The sequence below is a fragment of the Haliaeetus leucocephalus genome, unplaced genomic scaffold (assembly GCF_000737465.1).
Source record: "Haliaeetus leucocephalus isolate CR32 unplaced genomic scaffold, Haliaeetus_leucocephalus-4.0 Scaffold730, whole genome shotgun sequence".
NCBI lineage: Eukaryota > Metazoa > Chordata > Aves > Accipitriformes > Accipitridae > Haliaeetus > Haliaeetus leucocephalus.
The window spans coordinates 458,884-471,118 of NW_010973166.1; the positions used below are offsets into that span (position 1 = coordinate 458,884).

The following is a 12,235-nucleotide window of genomic DNA, read 5'->3' on the forward strand; positions in this document are numbered from 1 at the left end:
GTGGCCGGCGTCGACGGGCGGGCGCGGAAGGCCCCGGGGCGAGGCGCTGTGCCGTGCCGGGCAGGTGCCGGGCCGCGCCCGGGCCTCCCCTCACGAAGGGCTCCCCGCTCCAAGGAAGCCCCAGCTTTGTGGGTGCACCCCCCAGGTACAGGGGCGGGCGGCGAAGCGGGAGGTGCAGAGCTGCCTTGTCTGCAGGTGCGGCTCCCCGCACGCTGGCCCAGCTTGGGGACAGCCTGCCCGGATGTCCCCGCCGTCGGAGCGCGGTGGCAGTGGCTTGGGAAATGTCGCCGGGGCCTGGCTGGCTGGTGGGTGGCATCCCTAAGAGGCAAGGGTTGTGGTGTCCAGGCAGAGAGATGGAGAGGAGCGGGGGCCAAGGTGGGGAAGGAACTGCAGCATGGATGGTAGCCATGAGAGGAAGCGAGCAAAGAGCCCGAACAAAGGCAAACGCAAACCAAAGGTGGTCGAGGCAAGAAGAAAGGAAAAATGTAATTAATACAGTGAAAGCAGCTCAGTTTCTAAAAACCACCCTGGGGCCAGCTTCGGTTTCTGCTGCGGGGTGGTCGCCAGCCCCACATCACAGTGAAGCAGCACCAAGGAGGAGCGGAGGTGCTCATAGGGCAGCGGTGAGGAAAGCCGTGTGAGCACAGGAGGTGTGGGAAGGGATATTGGTGCAGCCAGGGAAAGTGAATCACTCTACCAGGTTGAACCGGTGCTAAGGGGAAAAAATACCAGTCGCTGTGGGTGGGGAGCAAACGTCCTGTCAAACTTTCCAGAGAGGTTCCTGTGCTGTGCAGGGGAGGCCTGGGAGGGGAGAGGGGATGTGCTGCCACTCCCAGCATTAATTATTACCCAGCAGGTTGGGGTGGAAGGGGCTGGTGGAGGCCATCCACGTTGAGTTCAGTTTGCATTCCTGGAGTTCGTAATTCCTCCCATCAGAGGACATCCAGCTCTGCTTTAAATTCCTGCTTGTGTGTATGTGGGTACTTCCCCAACTATGCCCAGATGGAAGAAAAAGCCCAAGACTTTTGCTAGCAAGTGGTGGAGGGCGTGAAGCTCCAGATCCTCAGTGTGGGCTGCTGACTTGAGGGCACTAGATGTGGCAGACTTGGAGCCATGGGCGTGCGAGGAGGGACACACATCAGGGTGCTGAGAGACTGCAGCTTAGACAGCAAGGTTGAGTACTTCAGGCCATGGTGTAACATAAAGAGAGCTGCGGTCCCGGCACCCGTGCAGGCTCAGTTCATCTGTCCTGGGCTTCCCCCGCTGATAGCCTGCTTTCCTTCACTGGGGATAAACACCTGTGTCTTACGGGGATGCTGTGTGCAAGCTCTTAGGCTCATGGTGGCCACCTTTCACACCAGCAAAGTCTGGTCTCATCTGCGTCCCTTGTCCCAGCTTCCCATGAACCTGGGGGAGTAGTTCATGACTTGGGACAGCAAAGTTTGTAAATACAGATAACCACGGTGGTGGACCGTGACCTGAACTTACAGACCCGCTTGCCCCAAACCATCAAAGCAGTGTTCAGTGCTGTCAGCAAAGCTTGCCTTCCCGTGCTGTGAATGCACTCATCTCCAAAAAGCTTAGAGCAGCAGAAAAGACTTCTGTTCCCTAAGCTAGCGTAGTAGAGCTGTGTATTTTTTAAATGCTGAATTAAAATAAACAATGCTGCACTCAACAGTCTGCTTGGCTGTATTGTGGGGACAGTTCCTGTAACTCTGTGTGCCCTTGGGGTATCTTACAGAGGTAGTCAGGAATCTTCAGAGGAAAGCTGTTGAGAGGAATGTAAAATATTAGTTGCCAAAGAGCTGCCTTGTTCAGATGCTCTGCCCTGGCTTGCCTGTGTGACACTTGACAGAAACCTCCCCTGAAGAAATAGGTCCCTTCATTAATAGCTGACCTGTAAGTTGCTGCTGCTCAGCATTTTGTGCTGCAACAAGAGACGGGATGGTCCAGCAGGTTGGGCAAATCCTTTTTTTACAAAATCCTTATTTTACAAAATAAACTAAAAATTGTTTCAAGGAAAGATGTTTGGGAGAAAGTTGTGCTTCCCTGCTCAGCTGGACACGGGGCTGTCTTGGCGTGACTGCTGCAGAGCAACTGATGATAATGCCTTTGCTTCTTTTTAATGACCCTGGCTGCAGGGAGGTGCAGAAAGCCGTGAACACCGCCCAGGGGCTCTTCCAGAGGTGGACAGAGCTCTTGCAAGATCCCTCCATTGCCACAAGAGAAGAAATCGACTGGACCACTAATGAGCTCAGGAACAATCTGCGGAGCATCGAGTGGGACCTGGAAGACTTGGATGAAACAATTAATATCCTTTCTGTGGTCCTTTGGAGGTAGAGGCCTGCGGTTCCCAAGTTGTACTAAATAGCTGAGTACCAGTGCTTGCCAGTAGTTACTTTTTGCAGAAATCAGGACTATTTGGGATTGAATTTTGCATTTACATCGGCTTTTCTCAAACTGCAAATGAGAAATGAAGCCAAACGTGCTCAGCAAAAGGATTTTCCTTTTGCCTTTTTGTGTTCCTTTTGACAAGGTATATCCTAAGATGCTTTGTTCTAGAAAGCCTATTGTGTTGTATGAATTCGGATTTCTGTGTAGTCAGTCATACTTTAGGCTGGCTTCCAGAAATACTCCTTTTCCCTCATGTTCATCTGAACACTCCTGAAAGTGCTGCACAGCATCAGAGAACTAAAAAAATGCAAGAGAGAAACCTCACACTGGTGCGTGTACTGCCTAGGACGTTCCTGGCATGCCTGTTTTTTCCTCCAGTGTTTTGTACTTCGCTAGTCAAATTTTGGTAGAAGGCTCAGCACAGTGGCCACTTGGTAGACCCCTGCTGTGGCACGCTCGGGGTTTGTGTATCTGTCTGCGTACCCAACACTGCTAACGGGGACTCCTTGACTTGCTGCCCACGTATTGTTGAGGCAAACCCACGGAAATTCAACCTCGATGCGACAGAGCTGGGTATCAGGAAAGCCTTTATCACGAGCACACGGCAGGTGGTCAGGGTAAGGAACATGGGCTTGGGGTGGGAGTGTGGGGAAGGCAGGGGTGAGTGATTAGGTGGTTAAAAAGAGGAAAGCTTGTGGCCATTTCTGTGCTGAAGTGGAGAGCAGAGAATAAACCTACTACCTGCTCTCTCTCAGGCTTCCTTCTCTTCCCCATGCACTCCCTCCTAGGGCTGCCCAGACAGGTTTGGGGCTGCGAGGGTGCAGGTAGCCCATGGCATACCCTCCTTTTCTGCTGCTGCCCCTTTGAGTCTTCATACCTGTCTTGCAACAGGGAGCCTGGGAACCTATAGAAACTGGGAAGGAAGAGTAAAGGACCCCGCTGCGATGCAGGGGAGGCTGGAGCCTCCCTTCAGAGTTGAAGGAAATCATGACTGTCCTGTGCTTTTGTAGCACTAGTTTTCAAAAACAGAGAGTCCACTTTGAACACTGACAGATGGTTAAAGCCTAGCATTGTTGACGTGGTGACTTCAACTTCCTACCACTACAAAATAGTCCAAACAACCACTAGATTTATTTTTAACTTGGGGAAGATTTTTTTTTTTTTTTTTTAGTTTAAGCTCACACTTCAGAAGCAAAAGGAGGATTATAACAACTTGGTGGTAATACATAGAGAAGAAACATCTTCTCAAAAGCTTCACTGCCTGGTAACAAGATGCTAGTTAGGAAGTTTTCTCCCTATTAATAGCTACACTGCATGTAGCTTAGTTTCTGCTGCACCTCGTGACTCTGATGTTCCTCCTTCACAAAATGCATTGCTGTGGCTGGCAGTAAGCTTGTTACCTTACCTGCAGTCCCTCAGTCTGGATGCAGTTCCTAAGGCTTGCTGCCTGGGAACTGATCCCAAAACCGCACTGGCCCCTGGTAGCAGGCAGGTGCTCGCTGCCTTGCCCTCAGTGTAGTCCACTCCCACATGGACAGGATCAGGCAAGCCCACTCTATGGTCCTTTTTTCCCCGACTGAAAACTGCTGGCTAATGGGTTTTGGAGCAGCGTCTCTTATTGCTATATGAAATTCATTAGTGGCATTACGCAGCTGACTTCCAGTTTCCAGGGGGAAATTCGTGATGCACAGCAGCATGTGCATTAGCCGGTGAGAAGTAACCAAGTGGGATCTGGTCCTCTTAGGCGATGTATTGCACGTCTCTGAACTGTAAAACATACCTAAATGTTCTGGTGACATCAGAACTGTGGTGGTGGATCAACCCCTGCTAGATTGTATTGACTACTTGCTAGTTGACCCTATAAAAACTAGACTACTTTACATTGTGATGGGGATCCTTCTGTGGCTAGTGAACTTAGCAGCAAAACTTAATTGATAAAAGAGAAGACGTAGGCACAGTTGGAGAGGATGGCCACAGGACAGGAAATCTATCTCATTCTATGCAATATAAAACCAGATGCAACTGGGAATAAAGTGCAGCAGGTTACAGGCTTCCAAGACCTTGAAGAACATGACTCTTCCTTACAGTCTATCAATGGGAACATTAGTTCAGTATTATACAAATCAAAGTGCTTCTGGTTGTAGTAGAGCAAAACCAGTAGTAAATAAGGAATATTTTCAAAATACCCCATTGCTGCTGATTCTAATATTATTAAAACGATAAACTGCATTGAAGCTTTCTACAGTATCCTTCTAGACTCTTCAAAACTGTACATTTTCAAAGAAAATCTCCTTTCCCTCACTCCCCCTAAAGAAGCCTTGCTGGGTATAGACAACCCTGTAGCACCCTGAAACTGCCTGTCACCTCAAATCCAATGCTCACATACTTCTTCTTTTGTTGAACAAACAGGAAATGAAGGATCAGATGTCAAACTCCTCCATGCAAGCACTGGCTGAAAGAAAGAACAGGCAGGTGAGAACCAGAAACGGGCAAGTTAAGTGAATGCAGTGGCTGGTACTTTAAGGAGTGAGGAGGATTTATCAGCTCTAGCAGCTGTTGTCTTAAGGTATGTGTTAGGTGAAACTTCCATTTTCACTTACTCTGAGGCCCCACATCGTAAGGTAGAGTGTGTAGCATTGATCAAAACTGCATAAAAGCTGTAACAATAGTATATACTGTCTGTAGTTCATCCCCTTAAAAATCTTTTTTCTGGGAAGGGGCTTGCATGCTGCAGCAAGGCTGTGCGTTTGAACCGTGTCTGTTTGCTGACCGAGAGCTGGTTCTTGCAGGCATGTTGCTGCCACTCTTTTCCAAGCCCGTCTCTCAAAGCAGTAAGTCAGCACTCGCCATCTGTCTCTGTCTTCAGATCTGGTTGTGTACAACTGTCAGTGTTGCATCATCCCACAGAAAGGGGAATCTCCCTCCTCCTCGGGGGGAACAGACTCAGAATCCATGTCAGTGAACGTAATCCTGTGCTCTGCTGTATTTAGGAGCTGAGATGCTGCAATACCCTTTCACACAGTTGCCTCTCTTAATAGCTAGCCATGTAAGAAGATGGAAGGAGTCTCAGGTTGTCTGCACTTGTAATCTAAGGAGTAGAAATAGATGCGGCTTGTGTTCCTTCCCAGCTGGCAGGGAGGCTGTAAGGAGAAAGTTGGTGTGTACTTCGTACAAGGAACTTACCTGACTGCATCAGTCTTACCATTTGTGGCATAAATGACAAACTGCAACAAGCTACTGGGAGGCACAGAGCTGATTCCTGAGCTTGTTACAGGGTTAATTGACATGCTTGGCAAACACTTGAAGAAGCAAAGTCCCTTATACCCTTGCTCAAAAAAACTCTGTAGCTGTCCCTGTGTTTTGCTGCTTTCCTTTGCGTGAAGTTCCTGCTAGCTGCAGGAGACCATATGGCCCAGCTTGTGTGGTGACATCTGGTCAGGAAAACTGACTTCCCCTTGCTGTCTTCCTTTCCCTTCCCCAGCCCCTTGCCTTCCCTCCAGACTGTGAAGCTTGTGCTGCACTGGGCTGCAGCAGCTTTTCCAGCATGTCTGAGAGGCTCACTGGCAACGACCTGACCCTCACAGGCTAAGGCTAGCAAACAGAGGCCTTTCTATTGAAGCTGCAGCAAAACTAGTGCACTGCGTTAAATAAGTGGTAGCTGCACTTGCCACGAACTGGAGAGAACCAGGAGCTTGCTCATTGTCTCGGGGGCAAAGCCAGATGTCCTGCTGGCTTCCTGCATGGACGGTCCATTGGCTTTCCTCACACCTCCTTGAACCTTGTAAGGCAGATGAATCATAGAGACAGTCTTGGTTTTAGCCTGCTGGCGCAGCCTTGTCATTGTCATGCTGTTCTTCAGAAATACTTGGTTGTCCCCTCCTGCCCACGACCAGAAGCTGCAAGGTGGTCTTGTTACAAGTCAGACTTGCCTCCATACTGGTGAACAGAGCTCCTTAGCCCACATGTAGTGCTGCAGGGTGCAGCTCCTCACCTGCAGGCCACTTTCATTCTCCAGCATCTGTCGCTCATGTTATACCCCTTCCAGGGACCAGACTTAACTCAGCTGGAAAGCCACATCTCTCCTGGCTTTCCACAAGCTTCTCTCTTCAGGTTGTAAAGCAGGTAGCAAGTCTAATCTTGTATGCTGGCAACTAAACAGTATGCTGGAGGAACAGGTAGCCTGAATCAAAGAACGTGAGCATATAACACTGCTGTGGTTATACATTGCACTGTTTTACCGTCAGCTCAACTGGTTAAATACTTTATCGAGACCTTCTTAAGTCCCTGTCATTAGTAGCACAGTGTTCAGTTCAAGCTATACATCTGTTAATACAGTATATCTGGATACTTCCCAGTTTACATGTCCTACCACACAGTGCTGCCTCTTGAGCAGACCTTTGCTAGTCCTTTGTGCTGTGCAGACCTCCTGCTTACACCGTCTGTTGGTCATACTCCAGAGGTATATCTGCAATATCAGGCTGCAGAGACTTCCCAGGCTGGCATTTTGGTAGTGCGTTGTTTAGTTCATGACAGCGTTCTGGCTGAGTAGCAATAGAGCGGGAGGAAAAGGATGCTGTATGCGTGTGTACAGGAATATTGCCTTGTCTGCCTTCCTGCTACACCCTGTAGACAGGCTGTGAGCAGACACAAGGGTGTTGCTAAGGGCTCTCTGCATCTGTTTAGGCACTCCTGGGAGAAAGTGGGAGTCAGAGTTGGGGCTCTGGACCTGACAAATACAGCCGTCTGGACCGGGAGCTGCAATTAGCAAATTCACACTTCATCGAGGAGCAGCAAGCTCAACAACAGGTAAGGCAGCTGGCACCACGTGGACTAAATAGCTTTGCTTGCCAAATGGGTGCAGGGGGGTGAGGTATGGGCTGCGAGAGCCAAAAAAAATTCAGTCCTTGGCTGGTCTGGATCCAGGAGCCTGACAGCCTTGCTGTTTGCTTGCAGCATATACCTATGCATGCATTTCCTGTACAGCACAGCTCTGGATGCATCTTGGTGCATAGTTTTTAACCCCTGAGGCCTGGGTCTTCTGCTTTGTACAGAAGGCAAACAGCATGATCTGGAAGATGTAGCATGCTAAGCTTTAGTACTACAAGGATTGCTGAAATCCTTGGAAGAGTAGAAACATTGCAAACTGAAAAGAGCCTCTTATGCAGCTTCCCCTGGTTAAAAAATGAGCTGATGTTTGCTGGTGTTTGTGTGCATCTTCATCAGAACAAGCTAGGAGCAGGAGCACGTGCCTGCTTCCTTTTCCTGCCTTTGTCAACATGAGATTCGTGAGAAAGCCTGTGCGAGGGCTTTGCGAGAACCCCTGGTGAGGTGCTTCCCCGCTGCTGAGGGATTTTGTCTGGAGAAGTGCCGGGCAGTGTGCAGACCCACGTGCAGCAGCCCACCCAAACACAGGCCTTTAAACAGGCAGCTTCTCAGAGGTGGCAAACTCTGCTAAAGCTCCTGACCCATGACGCTGCCCCAGCTTTCAGACAATTTTTACCTAGTGACTCTAAGAAGATAAATAGATTCAGAAATAGGTAACTAGGGTAAACCTAATCCTTAGTGTGACTGTGCCCTGAAAATGACTTAAAACATCAGCAGACCTATTCCTTTGGCACATTGAGAGCCAGGCTTGCTATTTTTAGCTGTAGAAGCTGCAACAGCCTTTTACTTGCATTAACCCCTTTTTACCTGCAGCATGTTCCAGGTTGCATTTCCCAGGCACAGCATCAGTGTGGCTCCCTGGTGACCGCTGCTGTACCCACTGCAGGCAGAGGGCCTTGTGGAGGTTTTGATGACTGGTCCCTGTGACTTTGAAGAGTTGCTTTAGCGGTGGGTGCAGCAGGGAAAGCAGGGGGCATGGCTGAGCTGAGGCTGCGTTTGCAGGGATGTCAGGAGACTGCAGCCTGCTGTGCTGCGGGGATGCCATGCCAGGGTGGCTTTCCTGCGGCTGTCGCTTCTCCAGCATTTCTTAGGAATTTGGTCCTCATTCCTGGTGGCTTAGATCTGTGCCCAGGCCCCGCAGCTGATGTTGGCTGAGCAGCGAGTGTCTGTCCACCAGATCAGCTGGCTCCGACCCAGCTGCAGGAGGCAGCAGACCTGTAATTGCCCATTTCCCTTCTCTTTGGCCCTAGTTGATTGTGGAGCAGCAAGATGAGCAGTTGGAGCTGGTCTCTGGCAGCATTGGGGTGCTGAAGAACATGTCCCAGCGCATTGGCGGGGAGCTGGAGGAGCAAGCAGTGTAAGTGTGAGACACAGCGCTGAAAACCCAGTGGGGTATGGGGCTGGCTGCAACACAGCTGGAGGTCCTCACACACATCTTTGCCCCTGTTAGGGCCTTGAATTTATTAGTCCCTCAGGCAGTCTCTCTTAGCCAGCCTTTGATTTTAGGCAGTGGAAAGCATTTCTTACAGCAGCCTGTAAGGATCCAACTGCGGTCTCATTTGTTTGAAAGCCTGCACCTAAGAAAGACTTAGCTTAGACTTCCTTCTCTCTGCTTTTTACATACTCTCCCTAAGGCACACAGTTAGCTCCTTGGCTTCAGGCAGCCAGCAGTACCAAACAGATGAGGGAAGGAGGTGCTGTGTAATGGGGATACTGGGTGCTTTCCCACTCCACAGGGTTTTGTGCTGCCCCTGGATAACTGCTTGACCTGGGAGTTCTCAGCTCTGTCTTGCCGCTCTGAAACATGCAGCACAGAGCTGCTATTCATAGTTAAAGCTAAAAATAACCCTCACCCACGCAAAGGGTTAAAGGGTAGCTCACAAAGTAATTTGCATCCATAATTTACGTATAAATTAGATTCCTTTCTCAGTTTTTGTCCTTTGCAAACAAGTGCATAAAGTTTCCAGTTATGCAGGCTAACAGCTACCACTTCCAGAGAGGCTTGAAGGGTTTGTGCCTAAAACCCCTCCTTATTTGGCTGACAGGAGTCTGGAGGACTATGTCCCTTGTGAAGTGATATTGTCTTTGATGGAGAGGACGAACTTTAAACCCACCTCCTGTATGAAGTCTTGCAGCATGAGAGTCTTCTCTCACGGAAGCTGATCATTGTGGTGTTTCTGTTTCCAGATCATCACGTAAGCCATCAGTGCTTGCTAGACAGTAGCAGATAACAACTGCAATGAGTTTTTTACAACTTTCTTTTTCCCCACTGAATGAAGGTTGAACAAGTGCCCTAGAACTCCAAGTGAAGGAGGCTGTCCTTTTAAATGTATTCAGCTTTAAAGTCCCGCTGGCTGGAGACGATTGGATTGGTACCTTGATTCTGGATGTGCTTGTTTCTCTTCAGTGGGTTCTTGGCATTGACAAAGCACAGCTTCAAGAAGGCTTTCAGATTCATTACAGTTGCTGTGTGGAGGAAGTAGAGGGGTAACTTCCATGCAGAGCTTAAAAAGCTGCTTAAAAGCAATTGCCAATCTCATTCCTGCTTGATACATGACCGGAACAAGATTTTAGCTTCAACTGCAAGCCTTGACCTGGCAATTAGATCTATCTAACCAGGCTCTGCTAATCACACATTATAAATGAGAATTACCTCTTAAAAAGAGGAAAAACCCCACTCCTTACCTTGCAGGGGTGCATATTGCTCAGCCATGAACACGCAGGGGGGACCAGTCCAACAGGTGTCCCAAATGACCTCCCATTTTCCACCAAAGCAGAGCTGCTGCTTCAGCAGGCTTTTTTGCCTACCTTGAGTGCTTTCAGGAGATGGGGCTATGTTCATTTTCTCTGCCAAGGTGTGATACACTGATCACATCAGTGTTTAGATCAGCATGTGTGAGCGCACTGAGAAATCCTGAAGGGACATGGGATGTGCTGCTTGCTGACAAATGCCGTGCTTCTCTGTCCCCAGGATGCTGGACGACTTCTCCCATGAGTTAGACAGCACTCAGTCGCGGCTTGATAACGTCATGAAGAAGCTCGCCAAAGTGTCTCACATGACAAGCGGTAGGTCCAGGGAAGTGGGATCCAGTCCTGGAAAGGGAGGCAAGCCCTGGGATCTTCGAGCTGGGACGCTACATGCTCCCACCCACTGACAGCCATCCCAGACCCGAGCAGAGGGGAGGGAGAAGACTTCCAAGCCCTGCAGCTCCTCCTGCCCAGACACTGCTCTGCAGCCTGTCCTTTGCCTTTGTTTTATTTACAGATGCCTTTCTATTTATGCTGCTGCTGCCGCGGTGGGAAAATCCCCCTCTAGATGGTAGGAGGGGCAGCTCTGCAGACTCCTGCTCTGCTGCAGTTTCCCGGGCTGCCTGCCGAACAAAAGCTTTAAAGGTGCCATAAAACACTCGCCACTGTGTGTGGCTTCCCCTGCACCAAACGCTTGCCTGCAGCAAGCCCCTTCCCAAATCTCACCCGCCCCCGGGCTGCTGGCGCCTGCCGGCCTGCAGGCCTGTTGTCAGTCAGATATATCTCTCAGCTGGCAGGGGAAAGAGGCGATTTCTGTGCTGGAGGGGAGGCTGAACCCATGAGAAAAGTCCTTATAAGGCTGTGCCTGAAGCCGGTGGGCTGGCAGGGCGCCGCGGGCAGAGCAAACAGGAAGCCCAGCGTGCCTGCCGGGAAGTCCCTCGCCGCCGGCTTGCCTCTCTGAGCCCTGGCAGTGCGCCCGGCAGTCGCTTCCTCTGTTACCCCTCTCCCGTGAGTGCTCAGGTAGCTTGTGGAGGCAGCAGCAAGTCAGGAGAAGTGTTCCTGCTCTGCAGGATTAGGCTGGCCAAGGGATTTATGAGGTGGTGGAAATACAGCCCTAGAGAGACCATTTGTAGTGCTGGCAGTGCACTTCGGGGTCACCAGTAGCCCAGTGGTGGCATGACTGCTGGCAAACCTCACGTGTCTCCCCTGTCCTCTGAGAAAAACGCTTTGATCGTTGCAGAGTGCTTCTGAGAGTTGTGAAAGAGCATTTCTGCTATCCCTGGCATAGCATGCGCCGGGGCTGACCAGGAAGACTCTTCCTGGGGTAGCCGCTGTGCCCAGAAGTTGGGGGGTGCCAGCAGCCCTGTCTTCCCTTCTGCACCATCGTGTTGCAGGGGCTTTCCCTCTGCCATCACAGACGTGGCCATGGACAGATAGCAGCTCTCAGAGGCGATGTAGCATTGAGCTTCTGCAGACTGTGCACGGGGCCAGCAAGGTGTAAAGACGTCAGGGGAAACCTCATTCCTGGCACTCTCCTAAGGGGAGCTGCCACAAGCTCTTCCTGGCAGAGCTCTTTTGGGCAGCTTTCACCAGACCCCTTCTTGTTCCTTTAGCAAACAGGTTAGTCCACAAATGAGCAGCAACGCACAGAAGCTCTCTACTTGTTCCTCCTGGTTGCTTTTGAACTGGCTTAATCAAATCTGTTTGAACTTGGTTGCGGAGAAGCCTCAAAATTCCCACAGCTGTCCCCAAAAATGGATATATACTGGAGGAGAAATACTGTTGCCCCGTGGGCTGCAGTGGGGCATGCTGCCAAAGGAGCCACTGCTTTGGCTTTTTTTGGCTTCTTTAAGCTTAAATTGGGCTTCTAGCAGTACAGCGAAGAAAAGCTCTCCCCTGATTTTCCTTCCCCGTTAAAGCAGGAAGGCTGATGCTTCCTTTTCCTTCCAGATCGACGGCAGTGGTGTGCAATTATTGTCCTCTTCGTCATCTTGCTGGTGGTGCTCATCCTGTTTTTCGTCCTGTGATGGACTGAACTTCCTCGGACGCCCCCTCCCCGCCCCCTTGCCCCCGTAGCACGGGGAAATGAAACTCTCACCATTTCCGTCCGCCCACAGAGATCCCCAGCAAGAAAACCCGCAGCCAGCTCTCGCCGTTCTCCTCTGAGGACCACGGCTCGGCTCCGCCGGCATCTCACCTGGCCCTGGGG

The 12,235-nt window shown here is 50.4% G+C and overlaps 1 protein-coding gene across 1 annotated transcript in view; it reads left to right on the plus strand.

Annotated features, from left to right (window-relative positions):
• Positions 1 to 12,235, plus strand: part of STX6 (syntaxin 6) — an 18,741-nt gene extending 6,506 nt beyond the window's left edge. The window contains exons 2-8 of the mRNA XM_010580711.1: positions 2,142 to 2,311; positions 2,917 to 3,011; positions 4,804 to 4,866; positions 7,078 to 7,200; positions 8,529 to 8,635; positions 10,250 to 10,344; positions 11,977 to 12,235. Of these exons, the coding sequence (XP_010579013.1) occupies positions 2,142 to 2,311; positions 2,917 to 3,011; positions 4,804 to 4,866; positions 7,078 to 7,200; positions 8,529 to 8,635; positions 10,250 to 10,344; positions 11,977 to 12,053 (730 nt within the window). The 3' untranslated portion in view covers positions 12,054 to 12,235. The remainder of the gene's footprint in view (positions 1 to 2,141; positions 2,312 to 2,916; positions 3,012 to 4,803; positions 4,867 to 7,077; positions 7,201 to 8,528; positions 8,636 to 10,249; positions 10,345 to 11,976) is intronic.